This window comes from Stigmatopora nigra, chromosome 2, assembly GCF_051989575.1.
Source record: "Stigmatopora nigra isolate UIUO_SnigA chromosome 2, RoL_Snig_1.1, whole genome shotgun sequence".
Lineage (NCBI taxonomy): Eukaryota > Metazoa > Chordata > Actinopteri > Syngnathiformes > Syngnathidae > Stigmatopora > Stigmatopora nigra.
Window position 1 is genome coordinate 3,258,778 of NC_135509.1, and position 16,713 is coordinate 3,275,490.

At 41.3% G+C, this 16,713-nt stretch overlaps 2 protein-coding genes and 1 non-coding gene across 4 annotated transcripts; 1 reads left to right on the forward strand and 2 right to left on the reverse strand.

The window, feature by feature from the left end:
• Window positions 1-12: 12 nt before the first annotated feature.
• On the reverse strand, window positions 13-13,807 carry ift172 (intraflagellar transport 172). Its single transcript, XM_077709896.1, has 48 exons — window positions 13,395-13,807; window positions 12,973-13,116; window positions 12,756-12,868; window positions 12,650-12,689; window positions 12,474-12,539; window positions 12,311-12,390; window positions 12,134-12,221; window positions 11,851-12,065; window positions 11,656-11,779; window positions 11,482-11,577; window positions 11,132-11,293; window positions 10,999-11,052; window positions 10,836-10,939; window positions 10,313-10,398; window positions 10,087-10,199; window positions 9,836-10,003; window positions 9,625-9,761; window positions 9,440-9,547; window positions 9,235-9,319; window positions 9,066-9,158; window positions 8,921-8,998; window positions 8,600-8,848; window positions 8,421-8,499; window positions 8,235-8,355; window positions 7,753-7,897; window positions 6,689-6,778; window positions 6,512-6,609; window positions 6,290-6,425; window positions 5,921-6,037; window positions 5,696-5,838; window positions 5,539-5,632; window positions 5,364-5,428; window positions 5,097-5,277; window positions 4,906-5,015; window positions 3,882-4,011; window positions 3,114-3,212; window positions 2,921-3,030; window positions 2,778-2,841; window positions 2,607-2,693; window positions 2,414-2,530; window positions 2,247-2,351; window positions 2,053-2,172; window positions 1,748-1,843; window positions 1,606-1,665; window positions 1,402-1,500; window positions 1,183-1,336; window positions 1,009-1,100; window positions 13-606 (listed from the first exon to the last, which is right to left on the reverse strand). Exons 1-48 carry the CDS (start codon window positions 13,431-13,433, stop codon window positions 517-519), a joined length of 5,244 nt encoding a protein of 1,747 aa, XP_077566022.1. The 5' UTR covers window positions 13,434-13,807; the 3' UTR covers window positions 13-516.
• On the forward strand, window positions 13,711-16,560 carry LOC144181367 (dynein regulatory complex subunit 4-like). 2 transcript variants are annotated; one of them, XM_077709788.1, is made up of 2 exons: window positions 13,711-13,893; window positions 14,452-16,560. In XM_077709788.1, the coding sequence occupies exon 2, from the start codon at window positions 14,527-14,529 to the stop codon at window positions 16,342-16,344; it is 1,818 nt and encodes a 605-aa protein (XP_077565914.1). In that variant the 5' UTR covers window positions 13,711-13,893; window positions 14,452-14,526; the 3' UTR covers window positions 16,345-16,560. The 2 variants fall into 2 exon arrangements, with proteins under 2 accessions (XP_077565914.1, XP_077565922.1); XM_077709796.1 differs by lacking the exon at window positions 13,711-13,893 and adding an exon at window positions 14,039-14,055.
• Window positions 14,114-14,185, reverse strand: trnaa-ugc (transfer RNA alanine (anticodon UGC)). Its single transcript has one exon. It is a non-coding gene; the product is annotated as a tRNA-Ala (tRNA).
• Window positions 16,561-16,713: the final 153 nt, after the last annotated feature.

Here is a 16,713-nt window from a genome sequence, read left to right on the forward strand (position 1 = left end):
GGTACACATTGTAAAGGAATCTATTGTTTGTTTATAATAAGTTGGTGATGATGTGATGTACATATACTTATATTAATTCTGCACTCAAATTGATTTGACACGGAGGTCGCCACTGTTGGGGAATAAATGAACATGATGAGAAATAAAATGTGATTTTCATAGGTTAATTCGGAGTACATTTTATTACAAGGTTTTGTCTGAGTGTGTATTTTGTCTTCCACCACTTATTTTAATTGAAATGCGAATGGACTCACCCGAAGTAGACAAAGTAAGATGTTGAGGTCATTTATATAAGAAGCTACAAAAACACACAAAAATAGTTAATAATGACATCAATACATATTTTTGGAGAGAATTGAAATGAGGTCACATTCAAGTATAACTATACAAAACAAACAAACATGGAACATAGAATTCAAAACAAAAACCAAAAAAAAAAACAGCCAAGAAGATTGGAAAAAAATCATAAATATATAACAAGACAAAATTGGAATTCTTGGGAACCTTCTGTCAGCGTCAATGGAAGGAAAATCCGGATGCAGGGAGGCCACCACACCACTGGCTGATGAACTTTAGGACATCCTGACACTCTGGACTGTGACTGGTCTGAATTCATACAAGAAACTCCAATCAAAAAACACAATCCATGCCCCAAAATATCCACTTGTACTTAGGTACTAATTCCATACAGTAGCAAAGGACGCAATGTTACTAGCTTACCAGTTTTCACTTCTTCTCAAAACGCATTTGAAATGTACATTTATCCTCTATTTAAATAACAGAGCTAAAGAAAAGAATATGACACAAATTTAGCACATTCAACAACATTTACCAGAATACCAACTCCTCTAATAATACAAAAAATAAAAATATTTTTCTTCATCTTCCACCTCTTTCTAGTTGAACACAAAAATACAGTACATAGTACATATTCACTATATATTAGTACTATCCAATACCAGGCATTTAATGCTGCATCATAGCCCTCTCTATTAACCATGAACTCACCTTTGTGGCCATCAAAAATTTGTTCCAGTCTTCTTTATTGGCAACTTTTCCCGTCGAGGAAAATTCCACCTTGCTTTTTAGGGCGGGATAACCTGGGTAGGGCAAAATGTTCATTAGTTTTAGTCACAAATTTGAGCTACTTATTTCAAGTGAGTTATTATATTTTTTATTCACCCGTGAGAATACACGCCGGGGAATGAAGACCGCTGTTGGCGTCCACGAGCGACGCCTCGTACGTTTTTCTTTCATCACGCGGCAGAACCTGCTCCAGGCGACCGTAAACGGCGACGGTGAGGACCCAGTTGCGGATCTCCTCTCGCTGGGGATCCTGGAAAACATGAGGAAATATGTAAGATATGAAGAGAAGGTGAGATGGTGGGCAGTGGTACGTACGGAAACGCAAGGTTTGGTGGGCAGAGGAACTTCATAAGGGATGTCGGTCTCGGCAAAATCTGAATGATCCAACGAGTCAGGTGTACCGTCCGTGATGGCCTACCAAAGAAATGCTTATTAATTTTTTTTGTAAAATGATTAAAATAGGTAACCCATTTTTTCCCCTAAAATTGTTCAACCCGAGTAGCCAATGAGGATGCTCACATCGCACACGTCCAGAAAATGGTTGAGAAAGATGAAGGCCATGTTTTCCCATCCGGCTGCCTGTCAGGAGAAGAAAAAAAATGGGATGTAAGAAGTCAAGAAATATTTGGACCAAATGATCTAAAATGGAGAATGTGCTCACCCTGCAGGCTAAACCAGCCTCGTAGAAGGCTTTATCTGCAGGGATAACATCTGTGTGGCGCAGGAGAGACACGGACACCTTGGCTGCAATGCTACTCTGCAAATAGGAAACAACTTTTAATTAAGGATTGACCAATATATAAGGCTTTTTTTCAAGATGGCATATTACTCAATATAATACAATAATGTTAACTCATAGAAAGGAGGAAGAAAAACAATTTAGACATGAGCAAACATCCAAATTATGTCCTATTTCTCATTTTATGTCAAAATTCCTGTATTTTTCCCCAGAATTTAGATACATACCAGTTCTTCTAGCCCAACCACAGCAGCTCTGGTGGTGTAATAATGCGAAATAAGCAGCATCTGCTCAAATTCTCCATGTGCTGGAGAGTTTTCACCTGCTGATTTTGCCAAATTCTCACACTGGCAAAAAATAAAAAGGAAAAAAACTATAATTCATGATGAATTATACAACTAATGTTGAGATGGGCAAGTACCAGCTGTAGTAGAACATTGCGGAGATCGGCCCATGTGCGGTAGGAGTTGGTAACCTCGGGAAGGTGAAGCATGTCGAGGAATAGCCGCTTGTATATGTTAAAGTTCTAGAAAGAGAAGAAAAACTGAGTAAAATATGTTAGTGGTAAAAAACTAAGTTTTATATTACCTGTGTATTTGGTGGTGCTCCATGCTGCACATAGAGCTGCAGTGCCTTGATGGCAAAACCCTCACGGATAAGGTGTGTAGCATACAATGCCACATATTTGTGAAGGATCTTAAAGTTCTGAAATCATAAGAAAACACTCCAAATTGGCATGACTGTCACTCAGGAAATATCAGTATTTTGAAATTTTGCTCACCTGCTTGGACGCAGTCTCCAGGCATTTATCCCACTGGCCTCTTTCGGCATACATGTCCAAAGCAGCCATGACGTCAACGCCCACCAGCTGAAGGCAAAATGATCCCCATATTAAAAACATTGAAGAAAAAAACTATTATAATTTGTGCATGAAGAGTCATGCTGGACATACCGAGTCCACCTTGCCTTGGTTCTTCAAGTGTTCCTTGTACTTTTGATCCACATAACTCTCATATCTGTGGGAGATAAATAAGCCTGCATTGTTGTTGTTGTTGTTTTTTCTGGACATTCCAAGAGAAAAATTGTATGTCATACCTTGGCTCCAGTTCCTTCGCCACCCTTTTGGCTTTGCTCCACTCCTCCCCCTCCATGAGAACGTTAATGGCATCCTTGATCAGGCCGACGTGAATGTACTGCTCAGCCGCCTATAAGGTGAAACGTGTTAGATACATTAATATGAAATGTGGGTGTGTTTCAGGTAAAAGCGTGTTTTTGTATGAAGACGCACAGTGTTGTACTTCCTGAGCTGGGCCAAACGAGGACCGACCACCTGAATCACCTTCACAGCTCGCTCCTCTCCCAGGAACTTAATGGAAAGGTCAGCGGCCTGGAGAAAATAAATGACAATATTATGTTGTTTTAAGAGGAATCTATTCTTAGCCTAATAATTAAAAATCAAGGCAAAAAAAGAATAAAGAAAGAAAAAACACATATACATATATACATGTGTATATATACATATATGTATGTGTATATATGCATATATGTAGTATGTGTATATATACATATATGTATATATATGTGTATATATGCATATATGTATATATGTATGTGTATATATACATATATGTATATATGTGTGTATATATATGCATATATGTATATATGTATGTGTATATATACATGTATATTCAATTATGCTTCTGTTTATGGACGCTATAGATCCCATGAGTGATTATCAAAAGACAATTCATTTGAATTATGGGATGGCAGCGACTATGCCAAATAGATCTCATCAATCTTTCTCAATGCCAACCAATGAGTTATAAAATATCCCTCTATATGTGGATATGGCTATAGTATCTATTGGAATTGAGCTTCAGGAAAATCAATAAAGCGCTTGATTTGATACAAAGAAGGACAAGATAGCAATACATCCATGAGAACAGGATGTTGTACATCCGATATCCACATTTCCTGCACATGGCTGGAGATGGGATGGATCGGTATCTGACCACACGAGTCTAATAGAAAGAGCAAAGAAGACAATGTTCACCTTGATCCAGTACTTTTCCATTAGGGCTGCATTGGGATCGTCCTTTATCTTTAAGTAGCACTCCACTGCCCGGGAATACTCGCCCGACTGCTCCCATTCCCGAGCCTGTTCCAGCAGACCTTGAACACCCCTTAAACAGAAAATGAGTACTGTATTTTACGGACTATAAATTGCATTTTATCCATTATTTGGTCAGCAATGCTAGATTTTTTTTGGGCTTGTGTGACATATAAAATGGAATTATAGTCTCATCTTTTGTATCTTTTGTAAGGCTTTACAAATGCAAATGGCTAATGATACTTTTTAAATGAATATCCACGGAAGGGAATGGGTTTTTAAAGAAATTCAGAATAGATTGCATGCAGGAAAAAGAAAAAAAAAGATATCAGAGAGCCGGAGTTGAATAATTCAGTGTTGTCTTGCTTAAAACAGCCATCTTCCCCCACGGTTTCCACGGGTAGCGTTTGATGTTTTCTCCCACCAGTCGTCAAGCTGCCAAGTTATTCCTGTCTGGGCTGAGCGGCAGCTTTGTGCATGCTTTCCATTCGCCCCAGGAGATTCAAATTCTTTTCTTTTCAAAGCCAACATCTCTTAGCATCATTAGCCTCTGAAGCCGATGAGCAGTCCAACACTGAGCTAATAAGAATTTTTTTTTCTCCGCGCCATGGCAACCAGGAGTCGGTGTAGGTGTAGTGACTATAAATGTGTGCAGAGCGAAGGGATAGATAACAAAAATTGATTTATCTTGACTAGGGCTGCTATGATTAATTGCCAACTACCATCATTATCGAATGAATCAAAAAATATTTGATGAGTTCATCAATTATTTTGAAATATTGATCTAAAAATGGTCCAAATCTTCATATTAGACCCTCTAAAATGACGCTAATAGTCTCCTTTATTCTATTTTTTTAACATGGGTGTTAATTCATGTTGAGAGGATTAACTATTCTGCTATTTCTTGTATTATTTTTAATCTTATTTATGGATAAAATTTACAAATATATTTTTTTAAGAACCTCACCTCATTCCCTTCTTAGTAGCTTCCTTCTCATACTCCTCCTGAAGAAAGGACAGCTTATTGGGCAAATACTCCTTGCAAATACGCATGGCATCACTCCACATGTCCGCATCCTGTAAAAAAAACAATGTCTAAACCTCCCAAAAACAACAATAAACCTGAATTAAAAATCTGCCTCATAAAAGTCCTCCTACCTTGTAGTATTTAACAGCCAAGTCAGATCGCTCGGCTCTGAGCAGGAGGGCTTCAGCCTTCTGGAAATCTTTCTGTTCAAAGCAGAACTTGGCGTGACCCACCAGAACTTCTGTCACGCTGTCCAGATCGTGGATCTCGGCCACTCGCTGTGCACTGGCCCAGTCTTCGTGGTGGACATACCTAGAAAAGATAGACAAAAAGAATCTGGCTTTCTTATAGGATATGTTAAATGTCATCTTATGCTGTCAATGGCAGCCAATACTCACATGAGGACAGCTTCTTTAGGCTTCCCCGCTTTAATGAACTCCACCTCTGCTTCTGAAAACTTGTTCTAAAAACAAAAAATGGAGTATTTAGCAATTTTAACAATTTTGATCATGTAAGTAAAATTACAATTATAAATTCTGCCATTTTTCCTTTAAAGTGATACTTCAAATGTACCTCTTCTTCCAAGTGCTTGGCATGCTTCAGGTGAATTTCAGGTATTTTTTCCTTGCTGGAAAGGCGAGCCAATTCGAAGGCAAAGTCGAACAAACTACAAAAACAAAGAAAAGCATCCTCATTTTGAGAATGCAGGGAGTTTGTTGGCGGGGCTTACCAGCTGTTTGACGCCGACTCAATTCCGTAGTCCAAGAGGCCGAACTTGGTGAGCAGTTTGACCGCAGCCTCGCCGCCCAGACTCCTGGCCCAAAGGTAGCCCACCTGCTTTGGAGCGTTGGGGCTACCGTGATTTTTAGCAATCTGTGGCAAAAAGTGCATTAATATTGTATTGTTTCATTGTAATGCAGTAGACGGGAAAATATGTTTGTGTTTGTTTGTGTACCCGATACGCATCCTCCCACATGTCACGGATTAGATACATGTTGACAGCAGCCTTCCAGTCTTTGGCCTCCATTAGATGATGTTCTGCCTCTGAAAATTTGGCATCAGCTTCCAGCTCCTTTGAAGATTATACACAAAAAACCTTGATTTTATGCTTTATTTGCCTTTTGGCTTTTAGATAAAGGAATTGTGCTCTATTATACAGCATTCAGCAAAAGGGATGAAATTCGCCTGTATTTAGTATTTATTGGCTTTTTTATTATTTTGACCACAAGTGTCAACCTGGTCTTTATTGCAGGTCAATTCGTACCCATGGTTTCTTTTAGACTACTAATTGTGAAAGTATGGTGATATAAAATGCAAAACTCACCTTGGCCAAGTGTTGATGTGTATTGGTCAACAAGTCAGGATGATGTTTAGCCACCAGACGGACCACATCCTCAAACATCTGATTTTTCTTGTACATGGCGATGGCTAGGTCAGTTTGGTTCACTGTGGAGAATAACCTGAAGGGATATGGAAGGTCCACTTTAAAACAAATATGTCTGACTTGCAATGTCTTTTCCGTCTGAGGAAGAACAATTCCAAGTACCTCTCAGCCTCCTTAAATTTGCCATCTCGCTCCATTTCCTGAGCTCGCCGCACATAAAGTTCAGTGACTTCTTCTTTGCTCATGCACTTAAGTGCCAACTGCATCCCAAGACAACAATATCCACATTTCAATTTCTATTTGGAATATTTAGCCATTTAAAAAGAGAAAAAAGAAAACCTTGTGAGCCTTCTCCCAGCATCCTGCAGTCGTGTACATGTCAATGGCGTCCTTAATGTGGCCTGCTTTGACAAACAGGTGCTCAGCCACCTGCAAAACACACAAAAATGGCATTGATGCAAATTATTAAAGATTTTTTTGTATTTTGAAGTATTCTCATCTTATATTATTTTTATGTACTTGAGTATTCCCCAAATGCTTCACATACATGAAAATATTTGCCTTTCAATCTCTCATGCTTGAGAATGTGAAAGCGTGGTGGGCGCGATATGATCACGCAATGCAGCAAATGCGCATTTTGCCGTTGTTCCAATTAAAAAGTGCCACGTTATTCTTTCCCGCAGGTGTGCCATCCGCCTGGGTGATCTTTATTGTTGTAGCGAATCACACTTTCCTGCAGGCGGGGGCGAGCTTGTTATCTTAATGACTTTGCCAGAATGCGCCCGTGGAGCAAACGGACGCAAATAGACGACTATTTTCAGCTTTGCAGAGGCGGTTGGGCCAAGCTGAGCTCATCACAAGCGGCGTCCTGCGTGGCTTTTTATTCCTCTCTTTGCATTTTTTGTGTCTCATCTTCTTCCGTCAGCAATAATTCACCCCGCTGTGACAAACTTGCAAATGCGCAACTCGAGTTTTGCCTCCAGGCTATCGCCGCCATGTACTATTTATCGTTGGATCAGCAACTTTGTCAATTAGTCGTAAAGATTGAAGAGCTAATTGCCATGTTGAGTATTTACACTGAGCGCTACAGTAGATTATTGAAGTGATGAGCACCAGTCAGGAGTAATAAGAGTGACTTGATGATGATGTGACATCATCCTTCTGCTGTGAATTTCAATAGGCTTATTGCTAGTTGATCTTCAAAAGTGGCAGTGGATAAAGAGTTAAATAATATAAAGCATTGGCAATATTTAGTATGGTAATATCTGGACTAAAAGGTCACAGGCCTAGGAAAAAAGTGCATAAATTCTTATACCCCAGACTTATATATTTATATACTACTTATATAATGGCAACCCAAATAATGTGACTACAGTGTAAAAACCTGTTTCCAGGGAGTTTACCTCCATTTCCTGCACAGAGGCGTAGTGTTGAGCGATTTTAAGGCAATGGACGGCAGTGGCCGGGTCGTCGTTGAGCTCCAGGATGTGGACAGCCTTCTTCCATTGGCGAGCTGCAATAGCTGCTTCCACGGCCTTGATGGAGCAACTACAAAATGACAACATTTGTTTTATTCCTCAGTCTGAATTGCTGCCTAGCCAATTGCCAGGGCAACCATTTACACAGAGGAAATTTAGAGTGTTCAAGCAGGCTCGCATGCATGTTTTTGGTATGTGGAAGAGAACCCACACTAGCCCAGGGAGAAGAAGCAAACTGCATCCCAAAATCACAAATTCCACCAATAGTTGACTACGCTACTAGATTTGGTCTTAAATGTAGCATCCAAAAGTTCACTGCAAATTGCCAGCACCAAAGTTCATGTGAGTTTTAATGAGCGAGTCATTCTTCCCAACTGTCCATCTGCCATCGCTTCAGACCATTTTACCCGGCTTCGATGAAGTGTGTGATGGCCGCGTCCATCTGTTTCTGTTGGACAAGGTAGTCCCCCCAGGCCTCTTCTAGTTTCACCACCTCGGCAGGAAAGGAGTGGCGAGCCAGCTCCACGGCTGCACCAAACAACAACATATACTCAAACTCCAACATTTTGATATACTATACCAAAGCCATTTACCTTTAATAAAAGCGGCTCCTTTGCAATAGCATTCCAGAGCTCTTTGGTGGTTGCGTATCTTGTCATACAAATCGCCAGCCTGTATGACGACAAATGAAGAAAAGTGAAGCACAAAAATTGTGACTATGGTGTACGAGTTTGACATATGACCCTATTGGGGGTCACCCTATAGAACCCACCTGCTCATAGTACTCGGCTTTGACAAGGCTAGATGTTATCCGGCTGACAGTGTCAGCATTATTAGTGATGTTGGGCCTGCTCATAGCTAGACGGGCGGCTTTAGCAGGAAGCCCGGCCTTCAAGTACAAGTTAATTGCTCCTTGGTAGTCGCCCTCGCCTTCTTTGACCTCGCCAGCCTTCTCATGCTGGCCTGTGTCGGTCAGCCACTGGTAGTAGTTTCCACGCAATGTTTCCAACTCTGGGTGACCCTAAATTCAGCAACAAAATAAAAATTAGTTTTAATTTTGTTCAATTGGGAGTATGTATGGGAGGTGGTCTACCTTAGCCTCAGCCACTGCAATACATTTGTCCCACATGTGAAGTTCTTGGTACATCTGTATGGCTTCGTCAATGGCATTCTGTATCAAAACAAGACATTCGTTTTTGACTCTGTAATTATTTTGAAGTTTCCTTTCCATGTCTTACCTGCTCTATGTAGTGCATCTCAGCTAACTCGATATTCTTGTCCAGCATGGCCATGCGCACCTGCACTTGGTAGAACGCCATTCCATCCCCACCCTAAACATAAATACACCATTTCTTATAGTGTGCTTGGTCAATGGATATTTTGAGCATTTCTTAACGCACCACCCACCATTTCTTTAGAAACCTTCTCAGCTATTTGGTTTGTTTGGTGGAGGTAACGAAGAGTGGACACATCGCCCAAAGCTGCAAAACACCTATGGAAACAATGAGAAAAACATTTGGCAGTTATATATAGTAAAAAAACAGTACAAAACTGACTATGGAGTATAATACAGCAGTTGTCAACAAATCAGTGTGTGCCCTATTTTGCAAACCTTTCCGCTATGTGCACTTGACGGGCCTCGAGAGCCAGATTACGGAGTGTTTTCCACATGGCTTCGGTCTCTGGCGACATCTTCTGAGTCTCCAGGAAGGCTGTGACACTTTGGACCAACAGAGGCATCTAAATATTACCATACAGCCACGTAACGAGCGACAGAGATGGCGGAGTTAAGCGTACGCTCCGTAGTCGCCGTCATTGACCGCCGTGCCGAACTCGATGAGGCTCTCTTTCAGCGTGTATGTCACCGTGTTGACGCCTTCACTAACAAGCACGTCCGTCTTACCTTCCGCTCTTTGCAGATCTTTGATGTCACCCTATAAGTGAGGGAAAAAAACATTTTTTTGCCATTGCAAAACAATCCCATGACGTCACATGCGAGTCCACTGGCCTTAATGGGAAACATGGTAATGCTCTCGGGACTGTCGATGCTATACCAAACGCACAAGTTCCCACGGTTCTGCGCCACCACCACGTCACTGCCAGGGACCCATTGAACGTACGAGCAGAAGCTGAGCAGCGTGCTTTTTACGCCGCTGTCGATATCGTAGAGGTGGAGCTGAAAAAGACATTTCACTGGTTTAACCTTGTCTTTTAAAGGCGCTGCCATTTTAAGGAACATCTTGCTTTTATGGCCCTCACCCGCGGCTTTTTGTCACGGAAGAGCAGCTTGCAGCCGGTTTCGTTGAGCTCCAGCCAGTCCACCTTGGAGTCGTGGCTGATGGTTCCCAGGGTGGAACCGGCTACTAAATCCACTGAGATAAAAAAAAAGATGGTTTGAATTGGAATTAGCATCAGCAGTTGATATGAGCAAGTCACATAGTTTTTTTAAGGGGTCAGTAAAGACTCCATTTATCATTATACTTACCAACAGCAATGGTCTTTAAGTCGATGAGGTATGCAAGTTTTTTGTTGTCTTCATTTCCTTTGTGCTTCCTCTCATTGATGCGTACACTAAAAATTCACAAATAAATTTTGGTGTTATATTATTTTGGCATAATTGAATATTAGTCTTGTTCTTATGTTAAATGTTGTAGTACTTTCTTAATGTAATGAAAGGAAAAAAAATTAGTGTTATTGTAGCTATAACCAGAAAGTATCCTGATTTCCTTCATTTTATTTTATTATATTTTTTTGTAACTTTGAGACTTGAATTATGACAAAAATAAAAATAATGAAAATAAAAGCATTCAATTCAATTCAACATCGTCCTCTAGTGTACACAAGTGGAAAGGCTGTGTTCTTTTTCAATGTGCATGTAAAACACTATATAAAGGCCAACTGGTAAAAGTGTTCTAAACATAATTAGACAACCAATAATAATCAATAGGATTATGATTGGGCAATTTGAATTTAGTGTTAAATACTGCTGTTTTATTGGTGGGGAGTACCTGATAAGGTGAGGGTTCATAAATTCAGTTCGTACAGATCCCAGCACTTTGTTGTCGCTGTACTCCACCAGGCTCAACTCTCCCGCATTAAAAATCATGCACACCTGCAAATCAACCATATTAACTCCAGTTGTTGTGACGTTTTATTATGTAGGTTACTTACCGACTCGTGTTCAAAAAAGAACTTCTCATTTCCTCCGCCCCCGGGCCAAGGCACCTTAAAGGTGAAGGTATGACGATTACACAAGGGCACAAAAACAAAAAAAGTTTGTGTGGCAATCATTGAAGTGGATCACCTCGCTGAGCTTGTTGGCCAGCATATCGCCTAACAGGAGGGTGTCGGAGGTGTGTCCCACCAGGTAGCGGTCCTTGCCCAAGATTTTCACCTCTTCTATTTCGTAGCCGTAGTGCGACTTGAGGACCACCCGTGCGGTTGTTGAGAGGTTCCTCACAATGACCTGAAGAAGAAGTGGCAAAAATGCATCATTGAGTTATTATCCTACACTGTATTTGTTTCCTATTGTTAAAGCAAAAATAACAAGTCAAGTAAAATCCATTATTAGAGACATAGAATAATTAAAAGTGCATTTTCTGAAAATCAATCATTAGTTTTGCACTTATTACTGTTGACTTTTGTCTGCCATACCTGGCTCAAGCCCACATATGTAACTTCAAATTTGTTCTTGTAGATGCTTCTTCTTAGGCAGCAGTCAAAGAGCTCCACACCACCGCATAGCGTCCCCTGTCAAAACAGCAACCACTTAGTAATACACTAATGATTTTTTTCCGCACAAAATGACATAGCAGAGAGTGCATTTACAGCACAAAGCCGGGATCCGTCCTTCTTCCAGGCCAAGCTAGTGATGGTGTAAAGGTTGGTGATCTCTTTGGACTTTGCTTCGTCCCACATGCCTCTGCGAGGGGCCCAATTGAACACTCGCAACCTGGAAAACAGGACAATGTGACGGGAATATTCATTTTCTATCATTAATGTCCTACTTGGTCATTTGCTAACCTGTCAAAGCTGCCCAACACCACCGACTGACCACTGGGGCTGCTGGCAGCTACTGTAAACTCCCTCTCGCTGGGATCGCGGCTATAGTCGAAAGTTTGCAGTATTTCGCCTTGGCAGTTATAGGCCACGACCTTCTTGTCGCAGCCCCCTACCACTACACTGTTTGCGCCCCAGGCCAGTGCGTATGGTGGGCACCCGTGTTTCAAAAGCTTGCCCTGTAGAAGAAAGTAAAAATTAATTACAAAGTTTTTTGGGGGGTTTTTCTTCCAATATTTGAACTCACCTGAGATTCTACCGTGCCTTCGTTGTCAAAAAAATAGCGAACGACATTGCCATTGGCATGACCGCAGAGGACGCCATTCCCCGAGACACTAGAAAAAATTGCAAACAGCAACAAAGATTAAATGTTTGTGTTGGCTTTAAGATTTGGAGGAGTTAGGAAATAAAAAAATATATATACTTGGACGCCAATGAGACAACACTGGAGTCTGTGAGGTACATAGTGGACGACTTGTTTGTCTGGACATTGGCAAGGCGAACCTAACACAGGAATGAAAAATAGAGATGAAAGTTTAATTGAATATTTGCCTATTTTATAATATATAAAGTAATGTCACTATTACCTTGCCTTCCAATAAACCATAAACTATAGCGTGCTCTGCCGGCCAAAGAAGACACATTACAGAACTCTGGAAAAAAAACAAAAGAAAAGATGATGAGAACATTAGTATGATACAGTTATGTATAATAATTCCTGTATTCTATTTTTAATATTAAAAAAATATATAACTATACTTACTGTCTGAATAAATTTGTTGCAAATAGTTTTCTTGTCCCCCCTGCAAAGAAGGGAATCATGTTACACACATTGGCACCGAATATGAGACACAATGATGTCACGTTACCAGTCCTCGCCGATCCGGTACACGTAAATGATGTTATCTGACTGGCCGATGGCGATCCGGGTGGAGTCGGGTGAGAAGGCCATGGCGTTGACCGCATAGCTCTGTTTCCCATACTGACAAGACAATACGGCACATATGTTATGCAACCTCAATGAGACAATAATTGATGGGACATTGAGATGCTGCAAAGGACAAAACAAAGGATGACAGAAGATACCTTGGAGTCGATGGGCTTGGTGGAGAACTTATCCCTCCTTTCACCTTGGTCGTCATATAGCAGCACCACTCGATCTACTGTGCAAACTGCGAGTTTGCCATTATTTGGAGCCCAAGTCATGCATGTGACTTTGGCTGAAGCCTCCTAAAAAAATAAATGCACAAAAATGAATGCACAAAAACAAAAAGACACGTGCTTAACTATGGAAACTCCAACTTGACCACCATGCAACTTCATAATAACACATTTCAAAATTGGAAGCTGAGTTTCACAGAGACATTAAACGCACCACATTTCACACGTTCTAAAACGAGATAATAACAACATTAGATGAGTTAGATCCATGCACAATCCGAAGCAAGAAAGCACATTTTGTTTTTGTTCTTCAATCGTGATAAGAAACGACAACATTATCCTCTTACCTGAGGTGTTAAAAGCGTCTTTAGGTGTTTCAGCTGCATGTTTGGACGTTAGTGGTATGCCTGCAACATGGAAACAGCCTCGATCGGGTTATTTTTTTTTCTAATTGGGTTCAGTTAGCATCTTGGGGAGCAAGCGATGGGCTGAGGCGTCGCTCGGTGCCATGGAGAAGGCTTTCTTCATGGCTATCTTTAGCTTCGCGTACTGGCTAGTCTACACTATTTTGCTATGGAAACAGTCGCCATCTTTAGGACGTCATCGTGAACCTTTTGAAAAGTGATCGTAGTTCTGACGTCAACACATTAACAATGCCACTAAAACTATCAGGACAAATAATAATTTACCACTTCAAAAACGCACTTAGTGACAAACATTAGATTGAAATATAATAGCAGTTTTTTTTCATCTGGACACTGTGAAAAGCTACTGTCGCTGAGTGATGATGCTGTACAAATGCAGGACTTGCATAGTCAACAAACTCATCTCCTTGGTTACCACCACGTAGGTAGAGAATACTATAAATCGTAATTGTCCGCTTATTAAGTAGATTTGGGTCTTAAATGAAAACGATCTTTTATATACAATCCAGATCCAGGTGTTTTGTTACTTTTTGTGAAAACGAAGTGTAACTGTAAGATTGGAAAAAGATGGATCAGAAATGATGTGTTTTTATGCAAAAAGTAGACTATGAATTCGTGATCCTGATGACAAAGAAAAGGAGTGGAGATGCCGGGGATCGAACCCGGGGCCTCATACATGCAAAGCATGCGCTCTACCACTGAGCTACATCCCCTCATGATGACGGGGTTGAAATAGGCCATCATATTCGTTTAAATGTGTATTACTTTCTCATATTTGTAGTATTCTGTTCAACTCATTTGATGTATTAACCAAATAGTGTTAATCCTATTATTGATGTCGGGTTATTTTGCAAAAATTAGAGCAAACCCAACAAGAATTCCAATGATGACATCTATCTTTGTTGTCACAAAGGAGCATTGGTAGGATTTATGACTTCAACAATTTGCAAAGCTTTGATGATGTTGCTCTTGTTCGCAGGATGGCTTGGCAATGATCAACTTTCCAACCTACCTAAAAGGCCTGCTAAGAAGTTTGCACCAGTAACTTGCAAAAATGCCTCCCAAGAAAGGCAAAGGTAAAAAGGAGGCAAAACCAAAGGGAAAGGCAAAGAGCCCCAAGCTCCCACCGGAACCCGGTCCTCCGCCTGAACTCTCTGATGAGGTGAAGGCCCTCATTGTACAGGTCGAACAGCTCCGAAAAGATGTGGAAACTGAAATGAAGGAGAGGAACAAGTTCCAGTTGGAGGTGGACATGCTGCGAACTTTCTGGGAAGTGACGGGTCAACAGCTGGTAGAGACCAACGCAGAGTATGTTAACCTATTCAACGAAATCGAGATGGATGAGCTCAACCACAGACAGTACATTAAAGAATACTTGGGTGAAATCAAGCTCTACAGAGAAGATCTCAAGAAGGACCAGGAGGACTATAGAAGCCATGTGCAGCAGGTGGAGGAATTGGAAGTCAAGCCCTATGAGAAGGAACGTTCCGAGTTGATACTAGAAGAGCAGTTGGACATTGAGGACGCCGTCAACATGGTGAAGAATAAGAATAACGAAGACATGGCCAGGAGGGGCCAGCAGATGAAAGAACAGCTCCTTCAGACGGAGCAAAAGTATAAGAAGAAGCTGGAGCTGCTCCAACATGACCTGACCAACAAGGAAAAGACCAAACTTAGCGAGAGGGAGTACTACTGGAGCAGCCTCATTCACAATTTGCAGCAAGACCATGATAAGCGCTTCAGGGAGTTTGACACATTCCTGGAAGACTGCAAGAAGAAAGACCTTCTCCACAAAGACAAGCTGAAAAAGCAAATCCAAGTCTTTGTCACGGAGGAGAACAAAAACCAACGCTTGGACGCAAAGGATGTCAAGATGATAAAACTGGAGCAGAAAAAGGTCCAGACTCAAATCGTCAAACTGCGCAAACTTATGAGAAACCCTATCCTGAAGACTCACCCCAATGAGACGGTCAAAGGTCACGAGCTGGATGAACTGAAATGTGAGTATGATGTGGCAAATCAGAAGTTCCAGCAACTTGAACGGGACATAAATGAGATGCGCAAGACGTACCAGGAGAGGATGCTGGAGATCCACCAAAGAGCTGAAAAGGAACAGGCGGAGATTAAGTCTAAACTGGCTGTATTATCTGAGAAACTTCAAAAGCTCCAAGCCGTGGTTTGCTCCCGACTCTTTGGGTTCGACTTTTCGTCCATGGGAATACACCTCAAGCAAGCCATCCCAGACTTAAAGGAAGACCCTAGACAAGATCACTGGAGCCGGAAAACCAGACTCAACCAGACAGTCATCTGGCAGCTCCAAAACGTCAAAGAGCTTCTTCAACGAGACGTAGAAACCGCCATCAAGGAGAGGGCGGCTTTGACCAAATTGATCAATGAGAAGATTGACGAGGTCTTCCAAGCTAAGATGGCCGTCCAAAATGTCTTCCGCCAGATGGAAATGGAAATCAAGTCCAATTCTGGCAAAGGCTCTCGATTTTCTACTCCTGAACCCTTGGAGCCTCCGATCTACCTCCAGGATGATCGGAGCCCCATGGGTGGCCTCATGGAAGAAATTGTGAAGATTGTGTGCAAAAACCGCCGTGGCAAAACTCAAGACAAGTTCAGTACCTTGGTGTTTGACCAGGTTCTGGACACGCAACTGAGGAACAGCAAAGAACTCCTGCAGAGTCATGCCGAGGTGGCCAGCAAGAGGCGGACACAACTGATTCTGATGTTGAACGACAAGACGCACGAGCTACACGGCCTTCAACGCCAAGTCAAGGAGACCAACCAGGAACTGGAGAAACAAAGATTGGCTGCCGATCAAAATAAAAGTGTAGAAGGAGCGCTGATCCGGCTTGACCTGATGTAACAGTCCACAAAGTCATCAAAAAAGTGGTCACTCATATTATTATTTTGAGACATTTTACACAAAAATAGATGACATTTGCCCCCTGTTGGGGCTTTTTGACATTGTTTCATAATGATGACCAATATTTATATTCTGAAAGGAGATTCAATACGTTATGATACTTTTGTTTGTACTTTTGTGCAAGGAAAAGTCACAATAAATCTGGCTGTTGTGAAATTGTTGCCATATGTTGTTGTTGAGCAATAGACCTGCCCCCAAATGACGCACACGATGATGCCTGTCAAGCGCATATTGTAAGGGAAGTAGATAAATTCCCTAGGTTGTAAAATAAAACGTGAACTGTAGGCTATTTATTAAAATACTGCAAAC

Excerpts from the sequence above, each read along its gene's own strand:
- ift172 (XM_077709896.1), bottom strand. The coding sequence starts at position 13,433 with ATGCAGCTGAAACACCTAAAGACGCTTTTAACACCTCAG. Across the intron at positions 7,898-8,234 it reads ACACACTTCATCGAAGCCGG|TTGCTCCATCAAGGCCGTGG; the intron begins GTAAAATGGTCT and ends GTCATTTTGTAG. Across the intron at positions 607-1,008 it reads AATTTTTGATGGCCACAAAG|ACCAGTCACAGTCCAGAGTG; the intron begins GTGAGTTCATGG and ends GTATGAATTCAG.
- LOC144181367 (XM_077709788.1), top strand. The coding sequence starts at position 14,527 with ATGCCTCCCAAGAAAGGCAAAGGTAAAAAGGAGGCAAAACCAAAGGGA.